Source organism: Engraulis encrasicolus, chromosome 1 (assembly GCF_034702125.1).
Source record: "Engraulis encrasicolus isolate BLACKSEA-1 chromosome 1, IST_EnEncr_1.0, whole genome shotgun sequence".
Taxonomy (NCBI): domain Eukaryota; kingdom Metazoa; phylum Chordata; class Actinopteri; order Clupeiformes; family Engraulidae; genus Engraulis; species Engraulis encrasicolus.
The window spans coordinates 56,023,108-56,039,972 of NC_085857.1; the positions used below are offsets into that span (position 1 = coordinate 56,023,108).

At 45.1% G+C, this 16,865-nt stretch overlaps 4 protein-coding genes across 6 annotated transcripts in view; 1 reads left to right on the plus strand and 3 right to left on the minus strand.

Annotated features, from left to right (window-relative positions):
• Positions 1-289: 289 nt before the first annotated feature.
• LOC134455680 (zinc finger protein 135-like) lies at positions 290-5,530 on the minus strand. 2 transcript variants are annotated; one of them, XM_063206908.1, is made up of 3 exons: positions 5,410-5,530; positions 2,874-3,740; positions 290-1,198 (listed from the first exon to the last, which is right to left on the minus strand). In XM_063206908.1, exons 2-3 carry the CDS (start codon positions 3,679-3,681, stop codon positions 414-416), a joined length of 1,593 nt encoding a protein of 530 aa, XP_063062978.1. In that variant the 5' UTR covers positions 3,682-3,740; positions 5,410-5,530; the 3' UTR covers positions 290-413. The 2 variants fall into 2 exon arrangements, with proteins under 2 accessions (XP_063062978.1, XP_063062970.1); XM_063206900.1 differs by having other exon boundaries at positions 5,401-5,530.
• Positions 5,531-5,828: 298 nt separating this feature from the next.
• LOC134455817 (histone H2B-like) lies at positions 5,829-6,438 on the minus strand. Its single transcript, XM_063207151.1, has one exon. It carries the CDS (start codon positions 6,251-6,253, stop codon positions 5,879-5,881), a length of 375 nt encoding a protein of 124 aa, XP_063063221.1. The 5' UTR covers positions 6,254-6,438; the 3' UTR covers positions 5,829-5,878.
• A 507-nt stretch (positions 6,439-6,945) lies between these two features.
• Positions 6,946-14,663, minus strand: ndufa13 (NADH:ubiquinone oxidoreductase subunit A13). The gene is made up of 5 exons (XM_063207122.1): positions 14,537-14,663; positions 13,419-13,497; positions 12,582-12,653; positions 11,232-11,301; positions 6,946-7,263 (listed from the first exon to the last, which is right to left on the minus strand). Exons 1-5 carry the CDS (start codon positions 14,628-14,630, stop codon positions 7,144-7,146), a joined length of 435 nt encoding a protein of 144 aa, XP_063063192.1. The 5' UTR covers positions 14,631-14,663; the 3' UTR covers positions 6,946-7,143.
• Positions 14,664-16,471: 1,808 nt separating this feature from the next.
• Positions 16,472-16,865, plus strand: part of LOC134455482 (mucin-19-like) — a 35,830-nt gene continuing 35,436 nt past the window's right edge. For both annotated transcript variants that reach the window (XM_063206561.1, XM_063206570.1), the window contains exon 1: positions 16,472-16,640. The gene's annotated coding sequence lies outside the window, so the exon portion shown is untranslated. The remainder of the gene's footprint in view (positions 16,641-16,865) is intronic.

Consider the following 16,865-nt stretch of genomic DNA (forward strand, 5'->3'; position numbering starts at 1 on the left):
CTATTCTCCATCTAATGAATAGATTGAATGTTTTGAAAATGATAGCATTTTGATTTTATTCACTGTTTACCAAACGTCCCAACTTCATCGGAGTTGGGTTTGTAGATACACATTATACAAATGTGTTGTCGATTCATTTCAACATTTGTTCACATTGCACTGAATCTGTGGAGCTCTTGCAACAACAACAAAAATCACACACACACATAGCACGTTCTCTTATAACACAACACTGTTCTGATGCTGCTGAGTGAGGTGTGTGTGTGTGCGTGCATGCATCTACGTCTACATGTGTGTGTTCCTATGCTGCGTGAGGTGTGTGTGTGTCTATGTGTGTGTGTTCCTGTGCTGCGTGAGGTGTGTGTGTGTCTACATGTGTGTGTTCCTGTGCTGAGTGAGGTGTGTGTTTGTGTCTACATGTGTGTGTTCCTGTGCTGCGTGAGGTGTGTGCGCCTCCTGAACCCCTTCCCGCACCTCTCACACACATGCGGCCTCTCGTCCGTGTGTATGAGCGTGTGTTTCCTCAGATCCGACGCCTGGCTGAACGACGCTCCGCACGACACACACACATGCGGCCGGAACCCTGTGTGAGTGCTCTGGTGCACGCCGCATTCCGCTCGGGTTCTAAAGCGCTTGGGGCAGGCGGAGCAGGCGAAGGGCTTCTGGCCCGAATGGATCAACTGGTGCCTTTTCAGGTTGGCGGCCCTGCTGAAGTCTTTGCCACAGTCTGGACACTTCAACGACTGATGCTGTGTGTGCGTCGGAGAGTGTGTTATTTGAGAGTGTGTGTTTTGAGTGTGCGTTTGCGGCTGTGAGGATGTGCTGCTTTGAGACTGTGTTTGAATGTGTGTGTGCTGAGAGTGTGTGCTCTTCTGGTGTACGTTTTGATGGATGCTGTCTGGTTGTGTGTCTGTAGAGTTTGGGTTTTGAGGGTGTGTGTCTGTTGAATGTGTATCTAAAGAGTGTGTGTGGGTCTGAGAGTGTGTGTGAGAGTGTGTGTCTGTCGTAGAGTGTGTGTTTTTGTGTGTGTTTTGGTGTAGGCGCAGGTCAGTGCTGTCCCTGAACCTCCTGTCACAGGTGGAGCAGGCGTGGGCTTTCCACTGGCCACCAGAGTGGATCCTCATGTGCCTGCTGAGGTTGGTCTTCAGGGTGAAGCCGTGACCACACAGGGGACACAGGTGAGGCCTGTCCACACCACCTGCACAGAGAAGACCAGAGTCGAGTACTATTACTAATCCTACTCCTAATATTACTAATACAAATCGACGCATAAAACCTAATACACATTATTGCACATTAAACACACAGGGGACACAGGTGAGGCTTATCCATAGCAACCCTCTGATCTTAAGACCCCCTCCCTAACCATTGGCAGGGTAACTTCCTACGCCTTTTACATGAGCAAATTCAAGCACTTTTCAAGCATCTCCAAGCACCAAATTTTCAGATTTCCAATTTCCAGCACCTGAAAAAGTACAAGTGTGACAAGAAGAGCCGCTCAGAGCTTTTTCTAAAAAAAAATCCACCGCCATGGAAGGGGGCAATGGCCCCCTGGTTGGGAAACACTGTGGGACACTTGGTAGACTGAGTGGGATGGGGTGTGTGCAGAGACAGTCTGTATAAGGAGACGGAAAACTTCAGAAAGTGCACAAAGGAATAAACGGGGACAATTCGCTATGCAGACGCGTGCTTGCACATATCCCACCTGTTCGGCAACAAGAGCCAATTGCTTGCTGAGCTGCGCTGTCATTTATCCAATCATCTCGCTGCCTCGACGCGTAAGCTTTTGTGATTGCTCAAACCCAATCGATATGCCCTCAGAATCTGCCTCTGCTGGTGAGTTGCTGATGACATGTGCGGTTCACATCAGGTAGCTACTCGTGAGGTTGCAACGGAGTCCGCGGCCACTTCCCAAAGACCGCGGCACAGAACGTGTCTCATGAAATTCTGTGCATGTGCAGTTCAACACATCAGTAAGAAAATGATGATTTGCAGTGCTGCTTTCATATACGGCCAATCGGAGATAGCCGTCATAAACTAGTTTTCATTGCGATTCCAACCATATGGGCTGTGGGTTGCTCCGTTGTTCCATTTCTGTGTAATCTTTTTGGGAAAGATGCCCATGGTCTTACTACCGTAATCTGAAATTGCAACCCTGAGGCGGAGCCAAGCTGATGGCCGCCGAGTAAATTTGGGGTGTGGGTTGTGGGGGTCGAGCACTCAAAGCGCTTAACCTTGTATGCCTCAAATTCACCCATTCGGACACACATTGGTGTGGTAGTAGCTGCCACGCAGGGTACCACCAGAGATTCTTTAAGTATATAGAGATATGCCAATGTAATAGGTTGCTATGGGCACCTAACATGACCAGGTTCCGGTCTGCCTAAATGGGCGTGTCATAATACATTAGCATTGAATAGAACAGTCCTTAGGTCTGTTGCAATTATGGAACCCAGAAACAATGGGCCAATGGAACCTCTCTCTCTCTACTCTCTCAGGTACCACCCTGCCTCCAGGAGCAATTTGGACACATTGATGGAGTCAGGCGGAGGGGGGCTCGAACCTGCAACCTTCTGGCTGCTGAACAGTTCCTCTACCCGCACCTGAGCCACCACCGCCCCATATGATGTACAGTATGTTAGTGTTTAGCACAATCAAAGATTTTCTTAGTTCTAATTATAGACGGTCTCTGGTGCAATCCTCTGCACTTAATCACGAGCTTGCCAACACCCTTTTGATGATTTAAAAAAAAAAACATTATACAAAAACCCGCCAATTGAAAAGGGGCGTGTGGGCTTTTTGTAGCCATTGTGTGAAAGTATAATTTTTTCTGCTGAAGCAAATTGATTCACGATGGTTCTATAGAATCTTACCATCTCTGGTGCTGGTCTCCTGGTGGGCGATGAACCCACTGCGTGTTCCTCCTGCATCTGCTGCACTGGACTTGCGATTAACAGTCCCTGAATTAGATTTCTCTCCAGTGTGATGTTTCTCTGCAGCTACTCTCTTTGGAGTTTGTTTGGCTTTTCTTCTTTTCTCCTCATGGCCAGTCCCTCTATAAAGCCCTTCTGCAGTGTTGGTTTCCTGATGACCAGTCACTGTGTTGGATGTCTCTCCAGTGTCTGGTGTCTCTGCCATGTTGGCCTTGGCTCTGTGACGAGGGGTCCGACAGGGGTCGGATGGGAAGTGATGCAATTCTATTCCTTCTTTCTCTTCCTTCTTCACAGCTGTGTGCATTAGTGGTGGTAAACACTGTTCAACTTTACAGCTTTGGAAACACAATGTGTCTGAGGTGTCGCTTTTAAAGCCCTGTGGAAATATAGAGCTATCTTCCCTCTTCATTCTCTTTGGTGAACACGGTTCGTCTGTATAGTTTTGAAAAGAAAATGTTCCATAGTCTGGTTGCATTTCTGAGCTCTCTTCCCTTTTAATCCAGTTTAGTGAACACTGTTCAACTTTACAGCTTTGGAAACAGAACACGTCTGAGTTGTCCGTTTTACAATCTTGTGGAAATAGAGAGTTGTCTTCCATTTTAATACTCTTCGGTGAAAACTGTTCAGCACCCAGCTCCATTTCACAACCGTGCTGCAGTGAAGAGCTCCCTCTTCCTGTCTCTGTGGAACAGGGGAACTCCAACAGGAAATGATGTAATTCTATTTCTTCTTCGTCCTTTACAGTCATCTGCAGTGGTGGTGGTGGAGATGGGGGGCGGGTCCAGGCATTGCTCTTCTGTATTCTGTCTGTAGAAAAAACGAATCCGAAAAGAATCAGTCAGTTAGCATTTTTTTCTGAACTACGTATTTTTTGGTCTTTTTATGACTATTTGTGATAGCACAGGAAGGAGCGGGGAGAGAAGGGCAAGGACTGCCAAATGACCCGGGCCGGAATCGAACCCAGGTCGCCGGCGTAGCAGCCCAGTGCCCTGTCGTTAGAGCCACTGTAGGGTCAGCCTGTTGCATTTTATACAAAGAGGCAAATGTGGAAATGGGGTACTTTTTAAATAGACTTGAAGGACACTGTTTGGGTGTATGCTGTCCCATGAATTGTGGTAGTGGAAGGGTGGGATTCAAACCTGCAACCCTCTGACCATTTCCTTAACCATTAGACCACAGCCGGCGACATTTACAATCGCTTAGTGATGGGGATAGGTATTCAGGTGGAATATGTGAAAATGAAAGCCCATTTGGGAAACTCAAACTCCCATTGTCATTGTAACACAGCTCTCCACAGCACACAAGTGTTCACTGCACACTAAAGCATGACACGGGAGTGGATTTTCACTCCCGTCCCATCCCGGTCCCAGAAAAAAAAATCCCATGCCCGTCCCATCCCGGACTGGAGTTAAAGAAACAAAGCCCATCCCATCCAGTCCAGTAAAGAATGTTTCCCAATCCTGCCCACTCCCACTCAAAATCAATCCCACTCCCGTTTCGTCAAATAAACAAGGTTTTTTAAAATGGAAAAATCAATCATCTATTTTTGGCATTCCCGATTCATTTTTATTCCCACTCTTGCCCACTCCCATTCATCTTTATTCCTACTCTTGCCCGCTCCTGTTCGTCTTTAAAATTTTGACTCCCACGGGAATTCTTGAAAAATGTCACCCTCTACAGCACACAACAAAATTGTATGCCTCAGCAGTGCAAGGGAGCAGGCCTCAATGGTGCCCCGAGGGAGCAGTGCGGTGGGACGGTACCATGCTCAGGGTACCTCAGTCATGGAGGGTGATGGAGGAGAGCACTGGTTAATTACTCCCCCCACCAATCTGGCGGGTCAGGAGTCGAACCGGTAACCTTTGGGCTACAAGTCTGACTCCCCTATCCGGCGCTTACCCATGACTGGCCCAGGTCAGGCTATCATATCAGAATTAACTTTTTTTTCTTTTCTTTTTTTTTAAAGAAAAACCCTCGCACAAATCCTCAACCCTTCATCTTAAAGCAGGCACACTAGTTGTTTGTCCCACATTATTCACTTTCTCGTACAGAAAGCCAAGTCAGATCACTAAATTTTGTGAGTCCTACAGAATAGGAGTAGGCAACACTTAACTGCACTAAAAAATGGTTGCAGGGACACTGGACAATAAAGAAGATAAACATTATAACAGCAGGCTACACAGAGTTGTAAAGTTAATGTAGAAATAAATCCTTGTTGTAAGTACAGTAAACACTAGTAGTATGACATTACATATTTGTTGCAACACTTATTCCACTGAAAGACCTACCTAATTTTTAACCAACAGCTCAGAAACAGCTGATCGCAAGGTAGGTACGTGTCCCTACACTGACTGTAGACCAGCTGCAGTGTGAGTGTTGGTAGGAAACTGGCTGCAGCGCGTTCTTTTGAAACATCTAATACTTTTGGCAGTAAGTAAATTAACAGGTTTAAAGTAGGTCAACTTACTTTGCTCACCTAATACGAACACACACAGAAGAGGTCTGGGGCACACACTCCAAACTGTCCCAAACAGTACACTCTGGTACAGATCATTTTCTCATGTTCAGCAAAACATTACAGAAGTCGCATTACTGATGACATCGCATGGCGACAACAACGCCAAAATAAAAGCCCTCCTTTTGGTAGCCTGTGTGCCCCACTGCCTGGCTGATTGCATTGTGAGGCGTGTGCGTGTATGGGTGTGTCCCATAAATGCTTTTCACAACACATATCCTTCCCTGCATATTTTTCCCCATTTCTATTGGATTTAGGACTAAAATATGTTTTCACACATTTATCCATACATTCTAAGATTTCTTATCGAAATGATTAACGGTTCACAGCTAGACAAGAGACCGAACTGGGAACATGGAATATTCTCTCTCGCAAACAAGTGGGTGGCTCTTAAAAGAGCCGTTGGGTTTGAGCGGGCTGCGCTGACAGCCTACTTGGCGCTGGTGTACTTAGTCACGGCCTTGGTGCCCTCGGACACGGCGTGCTTGGCCAGCTCACCGGGCAGAAGCAGACGCACTGCGGTCTGGATCTCCCGGGAGGAGACGGTGCGGCGCTTGTTGTAGTGGGCCAGGCGGGAAGACTCGGCCGCGATACGCTCAAAGATGTCGTTCACGAAGGAGTTCATGATGCCCATCGCCTTGGAGGAGATGCCGGTGTCGGGGTGAACCTGCTTCAGGACCTTGTGGACGTAGATGGCGAAACTCTCCCTCCTAGTCCTCCTGCGCTTCTTCCCGGCCTTACCCGCCGGCTTGGCAACGGACTTCTTGGCTCCCTTCTTGGGTGCAGACTTCGCTGGCTCAGGCATGATGATAACTTTCTAACTTTAGTGCAACACGGATGAAAAAGTAGAACGCTGAATGACTGACCCACTGCAAGTTCATCAGTTCATAAGGACGTGTAGCGGACCTGTTTGAGAACTCCACCAACGGCTTTTTGGTTCAAGTGAATGGCGCGGACCTGATTGACACCATGGATATATTTTTAGGCGGTCAATCTAAAAGCAGCTGCTAGTTTCTTGCGGATTTGTAAAAATTTTCTACATATAGAAATTGTTAAACGAATATCATTTTACTTAGCTTATTTAGAATCTGTGTAGGTTAGCAACGGGTGCAATTGCTCACGTGTGTGAATAACTGATTTAAAATGTCTTTCAGTCTTAAAACCATAATGTGAAATATATTTTCTCACTTTGTTTGATCATTCATAATTCACTCATAAATCGTGAAGTTGTCCTATGGCTAAGTAAATAAAGAATCTTGTATTAGATGGTTAATTAATTACCTCAAGGTTAATTTAACCTACTACTAAGCCAGGATTTTGGCATAGGCCTACTCTTCTGAAGTTTGAAGAAGCAAATCGATAACATTAAGTGAGCCACAGAAACCCCCAGCTTCACATAACTAATCTTTAATTTAAAGAGAGAGAGAAAAAAACACAATTCCACAACTAACTGGACTGGACTTTTTTTTTTAAATCACCACTAGAAAGACACAGGGAAACAAGAAAAAAAGGAAAACATTTATTGTTTTAATAGTTTAAACATTTACATCAGTATATAGACATTATAGCCTGTGTCCCCTCTTGGCTGGCGGCTGGTTGGAGCTTCACAGACGGCCGACGGTCGAGGGTTCAGGCAGCGGAACGATGGTGGTCCAGGTCACGAGTGTGTGTGAGCGCACGTGTGTGTGTGTGTGTTTACATGTACTTGAGGAAGCCGAACGCGCTGCGGATGAGCTCCTCGCGAGGACGAAGGTTGAAAAGCTCCTCATTGGTGGGACTCACCCAGCGCTCTGTGTGGAACACGCTCTCACCCACCTGGAAAACAAACAAACAAACACACACACGCATGTAAATAAAATGGGCTCTGGGCTAAGGGGTTAAATAAGTAGCACTCTTGGGGGTTAGGAGGAGAGGAGAAGAGATAGGAAGAGAGGAGACAAGCGGAGATAGGAAGAGAAGAGAGGATAGAGGAGGGGAGGAGAGGAGACAAGAGGAGATGGGAAGAGAGGAGAAGAAAGAGCAGAGGAGAAGAAAAGATGGGACAGGAAGGGAGGAGATAGGAAAGTGAAGTGAAAGAGGAAGCAGTCAAGTGAAGGAGTCGTGTGACAGAGTGCTCTGTCTAGCTCCTCCGTACAGCACCTTGTTAATTGTCACTGGTCACTGGAACAGGGGTGCACACTAGGGTTTAATATTTTTCCCGAAAATGGCATGAATCAAATCCCGGGATAGGACGACCCATTTCCCGGGAATCCCGGGAAATCCCGGGGTTTTTTTTTTTTTCTCCCATTTTTTGATCTAGTCATGTAGGGGCTATAATTCAACTGTTCCTCCCATACTGGTAATTTGTATCAAGTTGTTACTGTTTGTATCATTATTGGGAGAAAAGAATTAAGATTAAGCTCTACTATCCACCAACACAACAATAATAATGAAGTGTAAGATGATAGCTTGTGCGCAGCATGCAGCGCTTATCAATGACGGGCGGATTGTTGGTGACGGTGACACCAAGTCGCCTGCCCGTCCCCCAATTCCGCCCGCCTACTTATAGCCTAGTTAATTATGTGTCCACTGTTTAATGGTGCGTTCCCCAGGGTTGGGAGATGGGGTGTTTCTGACCTCCTACTTGCTGAAATGCATTGGAACGCCTGTTGAAGTGGAATGTTCAAGTCGCGAGCTGGGGCAAAAGCGAAGCAAACCAACTTTGCCCCATTGACTATCGTGATGTCACCACAGCAATGGCAGCGCACAGTATTAGGAATAGTTTATGTTGCACATCACCATTCTATGGACAAATAAAGTTGATTCAAACAGGTTAGCAGTTGCAAAACAGCCTATTAACTATTCTAAGGTGTAGTTATATTGACATTGCGTACTTCAAAGACGAAATGCGGCTAAATGAAAATCATGCATGATGTTGTTTACATTGCTGACATCTTTGAGAAGTGGATATGTAGTTCTTGTCCCTCCATGTTTGTAGTTTGTTCGACTTGCTGGTTGGAACGCTTTCAAGTGGGAGGTAGCTGCCTTCTTGCTGCCTACTAGGAAGCTCCTACCTCTGGGGAATGCAGCATATGTCAGGAATGGATATCGACATGATACGGAGTTTGTATGCTTAATATTTGAAACGGTGATGACATTTAGTATAAAACCGAGTCAAACGGCCATAAACAGCATTGCAATGAAGGGTGTCGTAACGGCAGATGGAACTTTAATTTCACGACGACATTCTGGCTATAAACTCGCCCTGGCCGCTTCCCTGTTTCACTTTAGGACCAAAAGTAGCCTATTCAACCGTTTCCACAGTTCCTGCATCGGTAAAGCCAGGACTACACGTGTGAACCAAATCAACACAACAGCATGAAGGAATAATAAACGGAAATACAGACGTGACCTGAAATCAAGCGGGCGGAATTGGTGCCTTTCGCCGCAGGGACTCACTAGTTTGACGCCGTGTCGCCCGAGAGGGCTGTTCTTGCGCCTAAACTAGTGAGTCCCTTCGCCAGAGAAGCTAGATTTTGGACATGCTGGACGTTATCGCCAAATTACGATAGAAAGGACAACCAATGTTAGCTAATATTGCTCATTACCTCATCTACACAGTTGCCGCTATCCAAAAATATACGAGAGCATAATTAAATAGTATTTGAAAGAGTGATATTATCACGTTTTCAGTGAAGTGATCATGAAGTGGGCGGAATTTGGCGACCTTACTATTATAATTCGCTCACACAAAGTGCATTTCGCACTGTCATTGTCCAATTTCAGAAAATGCCTCCAGGCAAAACTGGCAGCAGAACCAGACATTGCTGAAAAGGTCCTGTAGCCTACTGCTGCTGCTTAAGTGAGCCTGAAGTGTTACCAAAGATTCCCTATTCTAAACCGTCTCTGGTGTCACCGCTGCTAGATTGCACTGTTGCTAGGACAACAAATAGACACGCACTTAATTTTTTTTCCCGGTTTCCCGTCATGGCTTTCCCGGGAAACGGGAAATTGTTTTGATCAGATTTCCCGGGAATCCCGGGTCCCGGGATTAAACCCTAGAGCACACCTGTATTTAGCTGACTAGCGGCTGATACCATTCTTTTAACAAGCGCCAGTACATGAGAAGCACACACACACACAGTCACTAACAATAATGAGAAGCACACACACACAGTCACTAACAATAACATTCACGGTAAACACAGACTCGTGATCAAACATTAGTATAGAGCTCTTCAGCGTTGACGTCAACTTGTATGCGGCGTTTGGACTACCGGTTCCCTGGCGATTTTTTACATTGCAAAACGCCATAGAGATTCAGGTTTGGCAAAAATATAAGTTGCACGGCAACAACGAACATTAGCGTGTCCCCGCATCCATTTCTCATTAGTGGAACGGATCGTATCATCATGTTGGTGTATTCACATGTTAAATCATGACGATTATAATTCAATATTGCTAACCCCTTTCTGATCATTAAAACTTCCGAACTACATACTTTCCTTTGGTTGCCATGGGTACAACCTTCCGCACGTACATGCCGTTAGATACTGGCGCCGTTTCTGTAGTCGCCAAAAGCTTCCGGGTTTAGCATATGGACGCAACATCGTATTTATGTCGAAGTTTGACACAAAATGATCAACCATGTCATACCTACAGCCTATTTTTAACACCCTCGACAGTTTGCGGGGGTTCGCTAAGCGCGTGCTTGCACTCGGAGCTTATTTGAAATTTACCCCTATTCATTCCCAATGGAGGCCGGAAGCCGATAGGAACCAGGACGTCGTTAAATGCTAACATGAAAGACTACAATCTACTACATGCTTCCGCTTCCGCTGAAGAACTCTATTTACAAACATTTTTGCGCAATACACGCGACTTCAAACAAACATTCATTCACGCGAACACAAACTCTGAAACTTTTCCCAGACTTCGGCTACACTCACGTTATAAAGATAAACACTCACCGATTAGCGCAGGTTAGATCCTGTTTGCTATGAGCCCCCTTTCTTTGTGTTTTGTTAAGTTCTCCATTTTTGCCCAGTAGTTTTAACTCCAGCAGCATTTGTTTGGGGAAGGTTTGTATGGTGTGCGCGCCGCCATGACAGGCAAACTCGAGCAGTGGGGCTGAGGGCTTGTTCAAGCGCCTCAGCTCGGCGCAATGCAGCGTGGGTACGGGGCAAACTATTTTCTATGGGGTTTTTGATGAAATGTTGAAATATTGTGCTTTACATGGGAAACTGTGCAATGATTATGATGCATATGAAGTGTATTATTTTGCAACTAATTACTGAATGTAGTAGTAATGTGTTAAAGTGCCTATTAGTGATTATTGAAGTTAAATGTGAAGATAGTATGACCTGTGGGAGGGGTTGAGCATTTGAAATACTGGGCTGTGATCATTTCTATGGTAGAGAGAGAGAGAGAGTGAGCAGAAGCATTGAGTACCAGCTCAGGTAAACTGTTGTACTTCAGATTGTGGCTGTAAGTTGAATTTACCTTTTTGAGACTGAATTACTTTGGACATTATTTTTTGACTATTTTTGATGGACTTGAATAATTATTTTGGACTCTCAAATTAGTTTATTTTCTTTATTGAATTTTTCTTTTTATTGGCCAACTTTATTTACAAGCCACAATTTCACATTTTTGTCACTTTTTGGATTTTGGGTGCACTTCAAATAATAAACACCCTGCACTTAAGTGCTGCTGTGGCGGAGCCAGTCTGTTTTTTCTAAGGAACCCAACCTGAGCCGTGGTACTTTGTGACAAGTCGTCATCACCATAGTAACGAGTCTCACCTTCCAACCCGGGACGTCCTTCATGATCACCGCCTCCTCCTCTAGATTCTCACGCATCACACGCAAGGACCTGAGAGAGAGAGAGAGAGAGAGATTAAAAAACACAGATTTCATAATCAATGTCGACGTGTGAATCCATGCGAGCTACCATTGTCTGAAATAAACTGCTGTGTTTTACTTATTTATTTCCCCCTCTCTTTTATGTTTAAACTCCCGAGCGTCTCAAATCTCTGAAGAACGTGTTTGGACGATTTAAAGAATGTGATTCAGACGGACGGACGGACATAACCTCTTGTAGAGATGCAACAGTTCAAAGATCCATGCACAGCTTCAAGGTGCTGGTAAACGCAGGAGTGCTCAATAAATCAAAGGAGAGAAGCTTACAGCACACTTTCTTCACTGTGTGCATTCCAATATGCACACTCCCGTCCTACACTTGTGCTTGTGGCCTCGCCCCGCCTCCTGGCCCTGCGTTGTCGAGTAAACAATAAAGTTTCTCAGCTGTCAGCCTAGCCACAACAACTTTTGAGGGTCTGTTTTTCATTCATCATCTCAATTGCAATTTGCAAATGAGAAAATGACTTTACAAGTGTGCTTTTGCAAGATATTGACTTAATTTTCTGTTGTCAGTGACATCATCATGAGGTCACAAGCAGGCAAGTGAGCAAGGGAGGACGGAAGTGTGCGTATTGGAATTCACACTTTATGTTCGCTTATTCAGAGCAACTACATGTGCTGTACGTGCTCATGGAGCATGGCATAATATTGCAAAAAATGCAGCCAGTCAAACGTAGATTTCAACGTTGAGGCGCTTGATTAGAGAAAAAAAAAACTTCAATCATGTTATTGTTGAGACACAGTGGCAGCTGGTTAAACTGAAACATTCTCCTAAAACTATCCTGGAATTACAGTGAAATTGGATGCCCATCAGCAGTATTATTTACAGTGATGGCAGCTATTAAACATTGAATATTTTCAGGACTATGACATCTGCGATTTCTCTTTGACCGGAGCGCTTCTTTTTTTCCCCTCTTTTAACTAGGCTACTGTAAAAGCAGACCATCAATTAACAGGTGAATTTCTAACTGAGCATAGGATACAGATTATTCATACCTTGGGCGTATGTGCAGGCATGCCTCATCCGTCATATTTATACCCGACATAAAAGTTTGTTGCTCAGCCCAGCCTTGGCGACTGGCCTCGCCAGGTGTGTGTTTTTTTTCAGTATTACCAAATGCCAGATACCAGCTGCCAGCTTTTGACACTTCCATACAAAGCCAATTACTTTCCATGCCTTCATCGCCTGCGGTCTCTCCGTACAGTAAGAGCACAGAGCACTCGCTCACTCACCTGCGGTCGGACTCTGCCTGCAGGAGGGGTAAGAGGGCGATACGCGTCTCCAGATCCTCAATGAGCAGCCTCCTAAAACAGAGAGAGAGAGAGAGAGACACTCTTGACTGAGGATGCAAAAGATTCAACACAGCACATTGGAGACCACAGTCCAGTGCGACAACAAGTCATCTAATCCAATGGAAAGTGAATGGACGTAGCCAGTTGCCGTGCGTGTGTGAATCCACCATTACTGCCTTGCACAGGTGCGCAATCAATATGGTTGTAATGCACCTAGGGATGCACCAATACCGATACTGGTATGTGCCGATACTGCTCACTGTACTCGTACTCGTCAAGCACTTGCCGATACCAGGAACGATACTGCTATTACACAAAACAATTTAAAATATTGTCACGTTCTGTGGACTTGACAGTATCATGGGAAAAAATTGCCACCTCATACATTTAAATCTACATGGAAATATCACAGGTGGAAAAAAACATGCCATGCATTTATTTTCATTGTATTTTGGTGGAAAAAGGTATCGGTACTCTGTACTCGGTATCGGCAAGTACACACATTAATGTACTCGTACTTGTATCGATTTTCAAAAAAGTGGTATCAGTGCATCCCTAAATGCACCGTGTGCTGTGGCATGCTGCATCAGTGTCACTCACAGTCAGTGTCACAAAGAGTTAAATGTGGGATTAGGAAGCAATGCAAATTTCAAATCATGTGTATAACCAGCGCAGGACTTGGCAATTTGGTGATTTTGGTGACTATGATGAAAACATACACATACACACAGGTTTGACATTAAAGCTTTGTCTTTTGTCTCTAGATGTGGCACTAACCTCCTCTCCCTGTTCCAGGTGGCGATTCTCCAGTACCCGAATATCATGATCCCGATCCCGATGCCGAACATGGTGTAACCTGGAAACCACAAACACAATCGTTATAAAACACAACAACTAATCATAATAATCATCATAATAATAATAATAATAATAATGAAATCTGCAAATGAGAAGCACATGCCATCCTCATCACATCCCAACATTATAATAACCATCATCATCACAACAACGTCACCACATACAATGTAACCATAAGCTATGCATAAAACAAATCACCACAAGCAAATGCAATTGCTGTGAACCACATTAGTGTTATTATTACAATTATTATTATGATCATCATCATAATCAGATAGACTATAAATAGATGGCAGATACATCTAATGGGGATGTAGGATGAGGAATACCATCTTCATAACATTGGCCCAATATGGTGATAATAACCATGTTCGTATGGTTTGATACCTTAATTCTATTGCTACACATTCACTAGACTAGACAGTGTGCGTATGAAGAGTCCCATTCATGCAGGTCGTGATACAGCTGCTGTAACAGCAGGCAGCATATTTAGCTGTAATGAACCGGACAACTTATTCCTCAAGCACAACGAAGACGTCCTCCAGTTGCATTCAACAATAGCTTCCTGAATTCACCACAGTTTAGACATTTCCCATGATTGCTGCTCAATATTGTGTGTCCCCCTACATCAATATTTCCACACATTCAACACAGGATGGTGTTCTGCAATACGTGCAAGTGAGTAAAAACGGAGACTTTGCCAAGAGAACTTCAGCAACATCGGTGATCTAGTTGGCTAGGTACAGAAAGTCTGACCTCCTGCTCTGCCGGCCGACAAGGTTGACTGTGTGGTCATTACACGAGTGTTCATAATATTAATATATCGTCCTACATGATAATGAAAATAGTAGGCTATACACAAAGGATCCACGAAACAAATATGAAATGACAAGTTTATAGCAGCTAGCGTTAGCCCTTTAGCACAAGCCGCCTGTCAAGCGGTGCCCGCAGCCAATAACTGACACGGCTTCGTCATCTTCACATTTCACAAACCGCAGATGGAGACTTTAAGTCACAGATACACTTATGTGACTCACCGGAGAAGCCCCGGACGGGCAGATTTCTTTTATATTGAATAGGACCATAACCTCCCGGAGGAGGCATGTCCTGCTTCACCTTGGACGACGCCATTTTTGTCCCAGGATCAACAGTCAACACTCGCCGCTTGTAAGCAGAGGCTGTTGTTGGGGAAATCGACAACAGACCTTTAGCGCCATCTGGCGACTTGGAAGAAACATTCAGGGGAAAAAAAACTAGTGGACAGACAAGTAGGCCTAGTTCTCATACAGTAATGGGGTCAAGGTGAAAGTCATGTTTGATGGACATATGTATGTCAAACACACACATAGGCACAGACACACATACACACACACAAGTAGCAAGTCGTAATAATAATTAATGTTCACCTTATTTATTGTACATTGACTACATTCTTTATAACTACATTAACACCAAGATTCATGGGTCTAAATAAACACATTTGTGTTCTGAAAAAAGTATACATTTTTGGCCCTAGATTACCACGCCACTTTCCCCGTCTTTCTCTCTCCCCACTCGTTTCCTATCCATCACACACGAACACATTTCTTGTAATGTAATGTATCAGTATCTGGTCTAGCATGCCTGGCCCACGGATTAATAGTGGGCCTTACTGCATCAGAGAAATGTGTAGGCCTATATGGATATGGGTCTAATTAGACTCCATACAAATGTGCACGTCCATGGGCCTAAATAGACTGCACTTCCAAGATTGTACAGGAAGGCGTTAAGTCCTGCTGGGCATTGCTGCCTGTCGCACCTCCTCCGGTGCCCATGGGTTAGCTGCTAGGCCGCCCACATTGAGAAACACTAGGGTAGATGGTGGTCTTCCAGCCTGCCTCCCGGCACTCAGCAGTCAGGTCAGAGCACTTGGCCTTTTTCCACTCAAAGGCAGCCTCAATCCCTTCCTCCATTGGTACGGTGAGCTCAATGAGGGCTACCGCTCTTGCCTTTGCACACCACCACACCGCTATGTCTGGCCGGAGAGATGCGGTGGTGATCTCTGTGGGGAACTGAAGCTTCCTGTTCAGATCGACCCTCATTCTCCACTGCTGGCCAGGAGAGAAGGGCCTTGCTGTTTCTCTTTGCCTGATGCTTCTAATCCCTCCTTCCACAACAAAGATTGTAGGGTCGGTCCTCAACTTCTGCAGACAAATGAGTGGAGTGCAGCAGCAGTAATATTGTAAAGAAATAAATAATCAAGAAAAAAAATGCACCACCACTTTAAAACTCGATCCGGCACCCTTGCCTAGAATCTTTTGACCGTACGTGAATCGTGACACCAACCGACTTCCTGTTCATCGCGTTGTCACAACTCTGAATTCCATGGCTCTGGTTCAAATTGCTTCTTCTGCCTGCATTGCCTTGGCCCATAGCCAGTCATGATTGGTTTACTAGTTTTACCCATTGACAGTTACTCTCAATGGTTTTACCTTACTGTATGTGTGTTGTGGGAAACTCATGGTGCAATTCAAAAGATTAACCACTAGAGGTCGTCCAAGACCTATGAAGCTTTCAATGAACGAGCCCCAGAGACATGTCCATGGAATGAACCCTTTTTACCCTAATTATTATTATACTAACTTAACTGCTTTGCAAAGTTTCACACTGATAACAAATGACAATGTTACTTGATGTGGGTGTGCTGTGTGTGTGTGTGTGTGTGTGTGTGTGTGTGTGTGTGTGTGTGTGTGTGTGTGTGTGTGTGAGAGAGAGAGAGAGAGAGAGAGAGAGAGAGAGAGAGAGAGAGAGAGAGAGAGAGAGAGAGAGAGAGGGCACTGTTTGTTTGCTCTGTGGGGGGTGTCAGCAGGCAGTCAGGGAGGGGGGGGGGCGGCGGCTTTTATGCAAAGAAGACGGACTTTATTGAAATGACGTCACGGAGCTTCGCAGCGAATCGCCAGCGCACGCCTTGATTGGACGGCGCTGCACCGAAAGGCACGAGATGAGATGTGTGTCTTTTCCCCCCTTCAGTAGCGTTCGGTAAATTGTTTGAGGTGGAGTTGAGTTGCTAAAAAAGCAAAGCCTCTCCTGCCTTTCTCGCCGTTTGTCCCTTTCGCATATGAACTGGTGAGCTGCAAAACACCGGGGCATATCTAATCAAAGGTAAGGCCATGAAATTGTTGTGATGTATGTAGCACATGCATGCGTGTGGAAGCATTGTTTTGTTTCCTTCCTTCAGCGGCAAAGACGTCTTGGTCTCCTCGTCTTGTTTGTGCCTTGTGAATGCGTGAGAGCGAATGCGTGTGGATTTCGGCGTGCTAAAGCATACATTTTCAATATTGCACTGCCGTGTTCAACTCAATCTTTGCTTTCAAAAACCAGCAGTAA